The 13,100-nt window shown below is 41.5% G+C and overlaps 1 protein-coding gene across 9 annotated transcripts in view; it reads right to left on the minus strand.

Annotated features, from left to right (window-relative positions):
* epha7 (eph receptor A7) overlaps positions 1-13,100 on the minus strand; it is a 90,191-nt gene that overhangs the window by 18,075 nt on the left and 59,016 nt on the right. For 4 of the 9 annotated variants that reach the window (XM_062437623.1, XM_062437619.1, XM_062437621.1 and 1 more), the window contains exons 4-6: positions 4,526-4,650; positions 2,664-2,832; positions 160-268 (exon numbers count right to left, since the gene is read on the minus strand). In XM_062437623.1, coding sequence (XP_062293607.1) covers positions 160-268; positions 2,664-2,832; positions 4,526-4,650 — 403 coding nt within the window. Of the gene's footprint in view, positions 1-123; positions 274-894; positions 905-2,658; positions 2,833-4,525; positions 4,651-13,100 lie in introns of all 9 variants that reach the window. The other 5 variants (XM_062437622.1, XM_062437620.1, XM_062437618.1 and 2 more) reach the window with 3 other exon arrangements.

The raw sequence follows: 13,100 nt of genomic DNA on the forward strand, positions 1-13,100 counted from the left end.
CATCACAACCCATTACCACAGCATGCCACAAGATGATGGGTGCACGTGTGCGCGTGTGTGACGACTCCACAGACGTGGAGACCTGTGAGTGACAGAAAGGCTAATTGACAAGCGCAGACTCACAGGAGCGGAGAGTCAATGGGGCCCGCGAGAGCGTACCTTCTCCCAATGATGAAGCCGAACACCATGAACACCAGGATGATGGTCCCCGCCACGGCCACCACCGCTATGATGATGACGGGGTTCTGCTCGCTGGAGACGATCGCAGCTGACGAAAGGAACACACACACACATGAACACAAACACACACACACAGAGAAAGACAAGAAATGCTCAGTATGAACTTCAGCACATCAAACACCACAATCTGCAGGACATAATTGAGCCCAATGAGCGGTGTGAGGATTGATAACCACCCCTCCTCTTCCTCCCCCCTCCTCCTCTCCTCTACTTTCCCTCTGAGAGAGCGGGAGGGAGGGACGCTTTCTATTTTTGAGCCGTCCTTATACACACGGCTCTACTGTTTCAGAAAGTGGGCTTAATAGTCCCAGACGGCGACGGCGATGCCCTTCGTCTCAAACAAAGACACATTCAGGTTGGATTGTTTCCCATTCAGAGAGCTCTCACAGTGCTCCGACTGTTTTTGCGTCGACAAACTGCCGATCGGCTCTGAAGAATAGCTCGCCGTAGCATCCTATAAAGTCAACGGCAGTGTTGTACGAGAAAGGGGGGGGAGGGGGGGGGGATTCATGCATTTTAAATCAAGTGGATCTACACTGGATAAATACTTAGAAAGAGAATGATTATGTTTTTTGGGGGGCTTGTCTGAGAAGGAGGAGGAGGACGGAGGGGATAGGGGTAAAGAGCTTTATCAGGGATGAAAAATGTGGCGACATTCGATCAGCTGTTCCTCATTCCCGGGCTTGAATATCTAACTAATTGTCTATTTTGGGAGGAAGTAAGAGCGTAACTGTCATATTACATTCCTCTCGAGGCTGTCACAGAGGAGGCTGGTAGGTTCAAGGACGCTCTGACTGGACTGCAAACTTCTAACCTTGTTACAGGACACGCTCCGCATGTGGTATGAGTAATTAGAGTGTCCTTTTATGCAGAAATGTTGGAATGTAAAGTGGGGGGAGGGGGGGGGGGGGGTCGCAGATGGGTGGGCAGGAGGAATGGTAAGTAAAGAGAAATGAATGGAAACAAATCATGATTTCCTTTCAAAAAGATATATAAAGAATGAACAGATATACATAATATTAAATACCCTATATGGAAATATAATGACTTTAATTATTAATTATTTTATTTATTTTATTTGATCTTATTAAGAATTTTCTAATGCTTTATAGATCTGATATAGATTTGGTGGAGTTTCACCCCAAATTAAGTCTTACTGAATACATATATTGCTGTTTTTAATTCTTTGAAATCAATATTGTTTATAATATTATCACTTTGATGAAGTCATTGAAATAGTTACATTACCTATTACATTTTAAATAGAGTAACTAGTAATCTGTAACCTATTACATTTGTAAACCCTGCATAGAGCAGGTCTAGACTGTACTCTTTGATTAAATTAACTAATTAATTGATTAAAAATTGGAATGGAATGGAATGTTATTACTGAAATTAAGAATATGTTACTAGTAAGTTTCATCAAAATCTGAATAACACTAAATCAGCAGGTGTAACTGTGTTCATGGAAGCCTAAAAGTTGGCAGAGAACCTTTCTGGTCTAATCTCATGTGTAACAATACCTTATAATGCTACTCATTATGATCCATAACACAAACACCTCTGTAGCACCGTCCCTCACCTAAACTCACGGTAACACGCAGAGACGCTCAGGGCTAAGCTAACGGAAGCGATTAGATTTAAATGAGTTTATCCTCACGACGCTACACTAGCTTGTCCTTGCGCCTTGTAATTTTTCCCATGACGTTTTGTCAGCGTAAAGTCAAAGCAATTTATGTTTTGCTTTTGCTTGAAAGCAAATAATTTCCCTGGGCTATTGCTACAGTAGCTGCAAACATGAACGGGTTGTGCATAAATTTGGAGTTTGAAAGCCTGTGTTCCTAAAATGATGTGCTGATATACTGCTGTGGTCAAACTGGAACTAAAACAGCCTTTGTGGGCTTTTAATTCAAAAGATCATCGAACAGAGTTTAAAACGACTCTGACCCTAAATGAAAAGCATGAGGATAGACACCAAATATGAATCCTACTTTCCTGCTGCAGTGGCTAACAATGGTGACTCTTAAATAATACATGAGCTTAAAATAATCCTCACATTTGGGTCTCATCCGAGATCCATTTTATTACATGGTCACCTGGTAAACTGATGACTTTATATCCACTTCATGAGAGCTTTTACAGTTTTTGGCACAACTTTTCCTTTAAATATGTTCTCTTTTGCAAGATTTGGATCACATATGTAAAATAAGCTAATTGCACTGAATGAATCTTGACATAAAATCAATATAAAAAACACTGATTTTAAGGATGATGAAAGTGACTGTAAGTGATGAACATGAGAATAACACACACATTTTCCCAAATAAATATAAACCATGGTTTTGCAGCAAAGCTATCAGTAAAATATAATGTACATAGGCACTACAGTAGCAGCACTTGAGAAGGGTCTGCTGTTACTCTACCTGTGGTCTCTTCCTTGGTGGTGATCTCTAATCTTGGGCCGAAGGTGCCGTATCCTGCCTCTGTGAAGGCCCTGATCTGGAACACATAAGCCGTGCTGGGCTTCAGGTTGTTCACTGTGGCTGAGGTGGACTTGGACCTCACCGTGGAGTAGATCCTGTCCTTCTGATCCTGTATAGGAAAAAAAAAAATATCGCTCTTTTAGCCATTTGAGTGGAAACTGCTGAGTAGAAGTCCAGTTTATAATTGAGTACTATTGAAGTGTTGTATGTCTTTGCTTGGAAAATACTGCAGATCTCGTTCAGAGGATGTAATTACCTGTGCTTTGTAAACGGAATGAATATGCTTTAACCTTATGTCATCCAATTCAATGCAAAATGTGCTGAATTGAGAGGAAAACAGGCACATCTAGTAGACATTTATATACATATAATATTTGATCTACAGTATATGTCTTACAGGATGTAGGCTAAATAGTGGCCAAGGCCTTTATTTATAGCAGATGTGAAGAGAACTAGGTCTTTGAAATAAGGTTATATTAGAGACAGACCTTTATTCCTGATGTTCCTTGATTTATATTCAAGTATATTTGATCATATAAAAGTAAAACTCATTCCTGTTTTCTCATCTTTCCATTTATCTTGATTCATTCTAATACAGATGCTCAGATATAGGCTTTTCATTGCTTTTCTAAATCCTTGTTAAGCTTCTGTCAAAGAAAAATGAATATATATATATTTATATATTTCTCAAAGGGCTTTTTTTTTAACTTTAAATGTAAAATGTCAGCAGGGTAAGTGTTGCGTTTCACACACAGTAGTTTAACAGTGACACGAAAGACAGTAGAAGCGATTGAAAGTAAGTAGTCATTAAAAGCAGTATTTCCTTTTAAGAAGAGAAAATTAGCGAGTATGTCATGACTCTGTTGTTGTGCTGATGGAATTACTGCTGTGGAAATGTACATTATGTTGAATTCACAGGTAGTTTTTTTTACCACCTGCAGTGTCTTTATTAAGCTTTTATTTGAGAATTTACATTATTTAAGACTGACATTAATTGTGGCTAAACATTTTTTCTGATGATGCTTCACACAGATTGTTGAATAAAACAGATCTCTCATCTCTGCCTACGAGTGAAATGGTTATACGCGGCGACGGAGGCCTGCCACACAGACAGAGAACATAAACACAAATATATCTTCTCCTTCAAAGAATCCATTTGGATGCACAGGCAGCGCGCATTGTGTACTTTGTTGTTGATCTGTAAATGTTTTGCTCGGCAAAAGCCCAAATGGAATGCCAAGGTCTGTTAGGGGTGTAGTCGTTGTTTCCAATTTTCCACTTTTACAGCTGGGCAGACCACAGCCACAGTACGTGACACAGGAGACTGATTCGTCAGTGTGTGCGAGAGGCTGCGGCCAGCGGGACTGGCATCAGAGCTCTGCTACCCTGCCTTTGATTTGCTGGGTTAAATTCGCTCCATTAAACCTCGCCGTAAAAAAAAAAAAAGCTGTTGATGTGTTCAGACTTGAAACATGAGGAAACAGCGGCATAATCTATGTGGAAGAAGAAGGGGGTGGGGGTAGATAACAGTAACAGATTTCTAATTCTGGCAATGCAGCAGCCACGGATTGTGTGTGTGTGCTAACATGTGCGTGGGGTTGGCGGTGAAGGACTACAGCCTGATTAAAATCTTATGAGCATCTCATTCATTATTGCAATTATGAGACAAAGAAGGTACTTGCAGAATCTTGTGAATTCCACGCACAGCGGCATGCAGATAGAATACGAAAGTGAGGAGTTGGCAAAAGTGAATGTGGAGCTGAGAGATTGGAGGGGGGGGTTTCATAGAGAGTCAAACTCACTTTTTCGTAGTACTTGATTTCATATTCTGTGATGACGCCGTTGGGTTGATGAGGCTCCTGCCAGGAGAGCTGGATGCTGCGCTGCTGCACCTTCTCCCTGATGACCTCGCTGACCTGGGACGGAGCTGTTTAGACAAGAACATGTCAATAAGTGGATGGCCAATCCTCAATGCGCCCACACATGCATATCGCCGAGCCGTTCGACTGGCTGATGAATATTCACGGGGACGCTCCTGAATGTTTACACCTCATGATCGAAATTTCAATTACAGTGCAAACAGTGGAAGATCCCGGCGTTACCCCCAGCCACTGGAAAGCTGCATCATGAAGATTATGAATGACAATTCACTTCAATTATTTTCCAACATTTCCAGCGGAGCAAGCAGGCACTTACTCTCCCTGATGACAGAGCTATTCAGAAAGCCTCTTAAGAGGGAGAGGGGTGTACCTGTAACCTTCTGACACCAGTCTTATGCACGACAATTATCTCAGGCTCTTTGCATGACTCATTTTAAGTGTCTGGCTGCCTGGATTAAGTGCTACCACATTTAAATTTGCTAAACAGTGCACACACAGACTTATATACATTTTTTTTATCCATCAATACCCAAAGGTAAATGACGGTGCTGAACTTTAACAGCTCTGTGTAGAAAGAGCTGGAACTGTAATGTCTAAATATCCTCTATTATTTACTATAACTACTAAAACATCTGCTATCACTGCTGTAGCACCAACAACGGCTAATTAACCTCTACTGCTAACACTTCTGATTTTACTACTAATGTTAAGACTACTGTTAATGCTCTAATATAACTAAAATGACTACCAGTGCTGCTTCAGATACTCCTTTAACTATTGCTACTACATCTACATACAATTATATGTAATTAATCAAAGAAGACTGCTGCTAATAGATGCTAAAATGCTACGTAGAACCGCAGGGGGGGGGGGGGCTGCAGTCGGGTGATAATTCTGTGGGTTTGTCACTGTGAGCAACACATTTCACATTACACATGGTAATTTAATCCATTGATAATTAAAAAATAATTATATATTATAGTTATATTTTATTCAAACAAGTGATATATCTGCCAGTGCAGTTTCCAAACCAACTTTTTTCAAACTTTTTCTGAAATAAAAGTTTGTTGTCTTGGGTTCAGTACAGAAACATTCTTTTAGTTCTTGATACATGATATAAATTTCAACACCGTTGTTAAAAAGAAGTTGATTTTTATGCTAGAGACCAACTGAAACACTCCTATTGCACTGTTAGACTTTAAAAACATTCTTTTTAGGTCTTAGTTCTAGACAGAATGAAAGTTTTACCAGTGTGTCATTACTGCTACCAGTTCTGCAGCTGCGCCTGCTGCTTTCAGTACAACTTCCATTACCTTTACATCATTATCATCATCTTGATTATAATCACCATCATTTATAGCACTTTTCTTAAAGACCCCAGCGAGGAAAAGGGTAAGCTTTTTGGATTACTGAACCTCACCCCAAGGAGGATGATGCTCACGAAAATATATGCTTACTGCAAATCTGCACTCTAAACATCCCCAAAATCCTTTCTGTAAACACACTGTGAAATTTTGATGACTCATGCTGCTCTTGGGGCATAACATATTAATTAACACGTCTTAGCAAAGTTTAAAAAGCCATCCTGGGAGCAACTTTAACTCCAAGGTAAAAGCCGCTTGTCAGAGGCTGTACTTTGATTTGTTTCCTGGGTCTTTCACGGATCAGCAAAAGAGCTTTCAAATGAAAGGAAGGCTTCTGAATGAGGAATTAACACCTAAGGAGGCGTTGTGGATGGTGCAGTAATGGTACAAACTTGTTTAATCATCTCATCTGGAGCAGTTTACAAAGGATTAAACTAAACAATTAGATTACATGCCAACTGGCAGGGTAGAATGATTGAACAGTCTCAATCAGTGTCCAGTGACAGAAGTATATTTTCTAATACTAAACAACAACTAACAAGAGACAAAACCCTTTACCATCGGCTAGCTGAAGCTTCTGAAGTGTTGAAGTGTCCGTGCCATGTTCAGTGACCCATTGGGAGTGGACCTCTGTAGCCTTACTGCAGCCTGACCTCAGATTGTTTTAAAATGACCTGCCACTAATGACTCCGGCTGGATTAAAACCTCATTAGGCCTCATCGGCATTCCTGACAGTAATGCGCACGACAGCGGACACCCAAGACCTTGTCAAAAACCTGCTGTTGTGACATGTCCCCTCATAATCCACCCAAAACACAGAACAATGTATCCTTTTTCAGTGCAGTCGGCCGGTCAAAGGGACGATTGAGTTTTCTCTCTCGAGTCACAACAAGCAGTTAGTGCAGCTTAACTTCATCCAATTTGGCTGCTTTCTCTGCCCCCTTCCAGACGGCGTCCTTGAAATATAGACCTTTCTCTTTCCCGATCCTAATTCTGGTTCGGGTTTATGGGCACTAAATGATGCTTCTTGTCTGTGTTTACTGCTTTAATCTGACATTTTCTTTCATCCCCTCAGGATGTCTCATACTACACAACTTCAGAGTATATATTTACACTGTCCGGAACTACCAGACTCTGACAAATAAGTATACTTTCTTACAGGCCCAATGGTCAGACTGTCTGTTTCTATGCCTACATCCTGAACTGGAAAAATAATAATTACTTTGTGATTAAATATATTCCATTAATTTACTTTTCAGTTCTTCGTGGCATTACGAGACAGCTTGTGTTTGTTTCTTTCAGCTTAAAAGGTGATTGATTGAGTTGCATACTGCTAAAGGTTATCCAGCTTTTACTTTAAGATATACATTTTATATCTTTTTGTTGTCTCGGTGAGATGCTTTGGGATTTTCAATCAATCAGTGAGACAGAAAAGAGCCCACATGCTGTTTTTTAAGAAAGCAGAAAAACAAACACATTGATTTACTCCAGTGCTGTTTATGATACGATCCAGATCTGAAATAACTCCTTGCTTTAATCTGTATTGCTTCTTATCGTAGATAAAATATACAGTAGACTGGTTACAGAGGCAGAGAAATATAGAATTTTTTGTCTGTGGTAAAAAACAGCAGATCATACACTTCCCATAATACAATTCAGTAGTGTCTTTAGTTGGACCAGGAGCCAGGGGTCTCAAACTACCAACCCAGAACCGGGATGCAACCTTTTGAATATTGAGATATTTGTGATCTTTTGACCTTTAGATGTTGGTACGGGTCAAGATCCAAACATCTGGGATCCTACACTTCCCATGATACAACTCGGTATTCGGAAAGGTGTCAAACTACTACCCTGTGGGCCAGATCCACCCTGAAATATCGCGATATTGAGATATTTGAGATATTTGAGATATCCAAAGTATTATTCTCTGGTATGGGTCATGCTACAAAAAAACAGAGAACATAGATTGGTTTCGGTTGCTAGGTAGTCAACTTATTTTTGGTCTTCTGTCCTTTCATCTTTGGCATTTTATTTACTGAAATAACAGTTTGAAATGTCATATACTGAATGTGTTTATGAGTTCCATCACCCTTGTGCTAATTAAGAAAAGAATGGTTCTAGCTGAGAGGGATACTTGTCAGGGATATGTGGTTTGCCTTTTCAATATTGAGATATTTGTGATCTCCTGACCTTGCTAGGAACTTATTTTTGGTCTTCTGTGTCTTCATCTTTGGCATTTTATTTACAGAAATAACAGTTTGAAATGTCATATACTGAATGTGTGTATGAGTTCTGTCACCCTTGTGCTAATTAAGAAAAGGATGTCTCTAGCTGAGAGGGATACTTGTCAGGGATATGTGGTTTTTCAAGCAGCAGCAGCTGCAGAGATACTGACTGAGCCGCAGAGGCAGTGCTCAGTATGATGAGCTACTTTCCCACACAGCTTCTTCTCCCTCCAGAGTGTGACACAGGCTCAGGCACCAGATCTGCCACATTTACCCCCGCTTTGGCCCACAGCTGTAGTAGCAATGACTCAGCCCAGCCCCCCACCCCCCTTTCCTCCACCGCTCCCTTACTCCGCCAAGGGTGACAGAGAGCCAGGGCCCTACGTTTCCACCAGAGATCATGAGATCAGCGAACAGCATTAGGAGACGCGGTGTTCTATGGGCTAAAAGGTGATCATTCCATTTTCAGAATGGAAAAGCAGTCACTCTCATTTCTTGGGGGCTTGAATGAAGACCAGAGTTGAGCTTTAATTCTAAGAAAAACCCGCTCCTCTGGCTCTGTCTGTCTCCCCCATGGATCGCTCAGGCGGCACTGTATGTGACAGCCATTAATGACTGACTTGATATCATGGCGACCAGAACCAGTCAGCCACTCTCAGACTTTTAACATACCTGTAGGGCTTAGCACAGCGGAAAATTGTATAATTGTTATGCTGCTCTTAAAGAGAGTGTTTGGGAAGGCATTTGTGCATTCATTTTGCAATATTAGAAAATGTGTTAGTGACCCTGAACACCTTCTCCTGTAAAGCCAACTGATCCAGAAGCCAGTCGGCGCCGTGCTCTGCATATGAATAAATTAGATAGTGTGTTTTTAATATCCTCTTCTTTCACTCAGCCGGCTGATTTCGACTCCGAGGCTGAACAGCAGAGCGAGCGGAGGTAGTTCATTACATAAGCGCCTTTCTCTGCCTCCGTGCTCGCCTCATGGACCGTACCAATGCTATAAACTCATATATTAATTACTGCTGTTTTCAAGATGTGCTCGTGTATCTTAACGCCTACGGCTCCATCTGTGTTGAAGCGCGCAAGATTGCCGCAGTTTAACAGTGTTGGAAAGGATTTGAACTGTTTTTTTAATTTAAACAGAAGATATAATGTCTACTTGAGAAAAAAAGAATATTAAAAAAATGAACCCTTTGGGCCCAAAACGAGCACATACACAAGTTTAGAGCACATCTACCTTACAATATGAAACAATGGTAATAAAATGTGTTTGACAAAGAAAGTGCAGACATTTGGAGTGGAGGTATGTCACAGATTAACAGCTAATGATGTCACTAACATACTGTATGTAGGTTTATTCAGTTCTCCCTTTCATCGCGGCAGGGTAGAATATTTACAGTTCAGGGGAGTCTGGTTATTAGACTGAAGCCTTTTTAACACATCGTCTCCGACAGCCTGTGAAACAAAGAAACTGGCGACAGCAAGGTCCCCGGCTGGATTGACTCTAGCGAGGTATGACATCATCAAAAGATTTCCCATGATGCAACTGAGTAGTATTACGACCGAGGGTATTAAACGTCTGGAAATGTCTTTTCAGTCTTTTAGATATTCTGAAATATCGGTATTGGTTTTTGGTATGGTGGAAAGCACCAACATCACTACATCCTACATTTCCCATGATGCAATCAATATCATTTTTTGTTAAACTTATAATAATGCTCAATTTGTTTTGCAGGCTTTCTATTAAAAAAATCTGTCATCTCCAAGTCAAATCCCAGATAACCCTGTAAAAATCACGAGGTATATTTCTCGGACTTGACAAGGCTCCTGCAGAGCTACGGGACACATCCAACTGTTTTCACAGGTGGAGTAGAGCTCCCCATCACCAGTAAACTGAATTTTATGTGCAAACCTGGCGGAATTCTCCTTTAAGGTCAAGGCTAGGCAGTTTGATTGAGTTTTGCTCACAGCTGAAAATAAAGACTCGCTCAGAAATATTGTTTGGGGTGAGAACTGTATGTGGGTCGCTGGATTCAGAAGAAAATGTTTCTGAGCAATCCACCCACCCTCTGACCTCCGTCTGACCTCCATACCCTCACTTTACACCACCATGTTTCAGTGTCAAACTGTTGCCTGCTTCTAGTCCTCTCTTCTCCTTATTATCCTTTTCCTGGTCTTTTCTCTGCGTGGAGGATGCAATTTACATTTTAAGACAAAGTGCTCATTTCACCAAAATTTCAAGCAACCCCAGCTGGTTTTTACAGCTGGAATGCCGTATATGTTTGTGCGTGGGCGTGCGGGTGTTTGCTTGCCTGTGTGAACCCAGGAGAAAATGTGTGCGTGTGGGTGGATGTTATCTGCCCCAAGCTACTCTCCACCTGTCTGGCTGTAGAGCTGGCCAGACTCAAACTAGCTCCCAGCTCAGCTCTGGAGGCCGTTCATGCGCTCAGCGGGCAATGCAACTTGAACATACTTGAAGCAGAATTCCCTTTAGTTTCAGTGTGTGCTCAGTGACTCATGGAGTAAAGGATGGAGGACAATAATAGACCCGGGCTCTGATAAATGTGAGGGGAACTGTCAAAACTGGTGTGACAAGTTTCTTGCTCTTGGGCTAACAGAGGCAGTGTCTCACTGGTGGCACTGAGACTCCGCACGGAAACGCTCGGTGCTGTGTCACCTCTGCTTAGACCCAAACAGGGTGAAAAGGGGAAAAATGATGCAGTCAGTAGCAGTTTTCCTTTTTGTGAGGGGAACGTGGCTTTATCTTCCATGTGGACAACACCCAACTTAAATGGTCTGTATATATAGCAGTTTTCTAGATTTTTTGACCAATCAAAGCGCTTTTATACTACATGTCATATTCACCCATTCACACACATTCATACACTGATGACAGGAGCTACCACACAGGGTGCCAACCTGCTCATCAGGATGGATACTAACATTCACACCCATCAGGGGGGCAATTTGGAGTTCAGTATCTTGCTCAAGGACACATCAACATGTGAACTGGAGGAGCCGGGAATCAAACCGCCAATCTTCCAATTGGTGGATGACCTGCTCGACCTCCTGAGCCACAGCCAGCCCAAAGATTTTCAAAGCCTTATAAAAACCTAACCCTATCCCTACTTTTGTTATCACATGACTAAAGGTGCAATGCTAAAGGTGTCACTCACAGTGATAAAGTGATAATCCACTGAAGGATCAATGCCTCTGCATTTCCTCTTAGTTCTACAAAGCTTTTAGCCTCTTTCAGCTCATTGCTCTGGTTACCAGCCTGGAAACTCCGCTAAAAGTTTGATGACCCTAAAATATCATACCCTCCCTCATTTGAATCCAAACCTCCACCCTTCTACATGCCTATTTGAACAACTCTGATCAATCTCATTCCTTTACAAGCTCTACATTAGAAAGATCATGTGAACTTTGGCTGGATGTTGCAGCCAAAGCTTCAGCCTGCCTGTTAAAGACGGCTCGCAGTTCACATCTTTAAGATATGGAAGTACGCTTTATGTTTGTGTCTTTATTTCATAGTGTAAATATAAGATTGGTGATCTGTGCAACTTCTTGACTTGCTAGGACTAGATGGAAACATATGAATTAGCAGACTGCCAGGTTCATTTAACTGCTATTTCTCATATTTGGAACATGTTGATAGTAATTGTACGTTAACATATGTCGCTGTCTTGTAGTTTATTCCCAGCATGACAATCTGGTATAGTTGTGTAATTAATAACACTCTCCTACAAGCAGGATATAAACTCTCTGATACATCGTCGGCAGTTCACTTAAATCTCTTGGAGATTAATTATATCGGTATGTTGTATTGATGCCTAGAAGTTGGACAAAGTTTACAGGACTTTTGGTGTAATTAATAAACTGATTGGGATTTTCTGTAATTCTCTGATCTTCTAGAAATCATAAACATTTATCATCTGGTGTATTTTTGACACATACACCAGAGTCAATACAAACAGCACAACTAGTGATACTCACCATCTCAACTACAACAAGACGCTTGTTATAAAGCTTGACTTATAGACTCCAATCAAAGGCTAACTATCATCTCTACAATGTTTTGATAACCCAATGATTCCTATTCACCGCCGACGCTTCAGCGAGAGGTGCATGAAATACCCTTGAACCGAGCATGTTTGAAAACAGAGTTTTAAAGAGCCTGGCAGAGGACGGGAGTGCTCGCTGCATAACAATGCCGGCCGAGGCGGGGGACACCTTTAGTGACCATGCGGGGAGGTCAAAGGCGGCTCCGTTTGAAAGCAATTAGCTAGGCCTGATTTGAAGGAGACCTAGGCGGGGTCTTTTATGTTCTATAGGGCTGACAGCTCCAGAGGTGATGGGATGATTATTAATACATATCTGATGCTTTGGCCGCTGACAGCTAAACACAGCCATCAAATTTCCCCTCATTATTTCCCCAGTTCAAGGACCCCAACCATTGTATATTCACATCAATTCTCAGGATCAACAGAGAAGGTATCAAATCCAATTCTCTTTGCCTCAGAGCTTTTTCTTAAGTGTAACAGTCAACAGTCTGAGCCGTACTTATCAAAGCTGCATTAGATGTCAATGGAAATTTCTACAGTTAATAGAATCCCTCCTTGAAATCCTCCCCGCGCTCCAGCAAGTAAATGTTGTTTTTTTTTTTTTGCTGAGTGCATCACCCACACCTAACAGCTTAAGTATAGGCCTGCGCGCCACTGTGAAGCCAGGAATCAGAATCACAGTGGAAGGTCAGTGGGGGGAAATTGCATTCATGCTACACTGACATGCACACACACAAGGTGCACTGTGCATGATTGCCCCTTCAATGCCTCCTGACAGGGAGTTCATTTTAACCTGCTAGCGCCGTCCCGCATGGCGCTGCTCTCATATAATATCAAAATG

The sequence above is a fragment of the Scomber scombrus genome, chromosome 17 (genome assembly GCF_963691925.1).
Source record: "Scomber scombrus chromosome 17, fScoSco1.1, whole genome shotgun sequence".
NCBI classification, from domain to species: domain Eukaryota; kingdom Metazoa; phylum Chordata; class Actinopteri; order Scombriformes; family Scombridae; genus Scomber; species Scomber scombrus.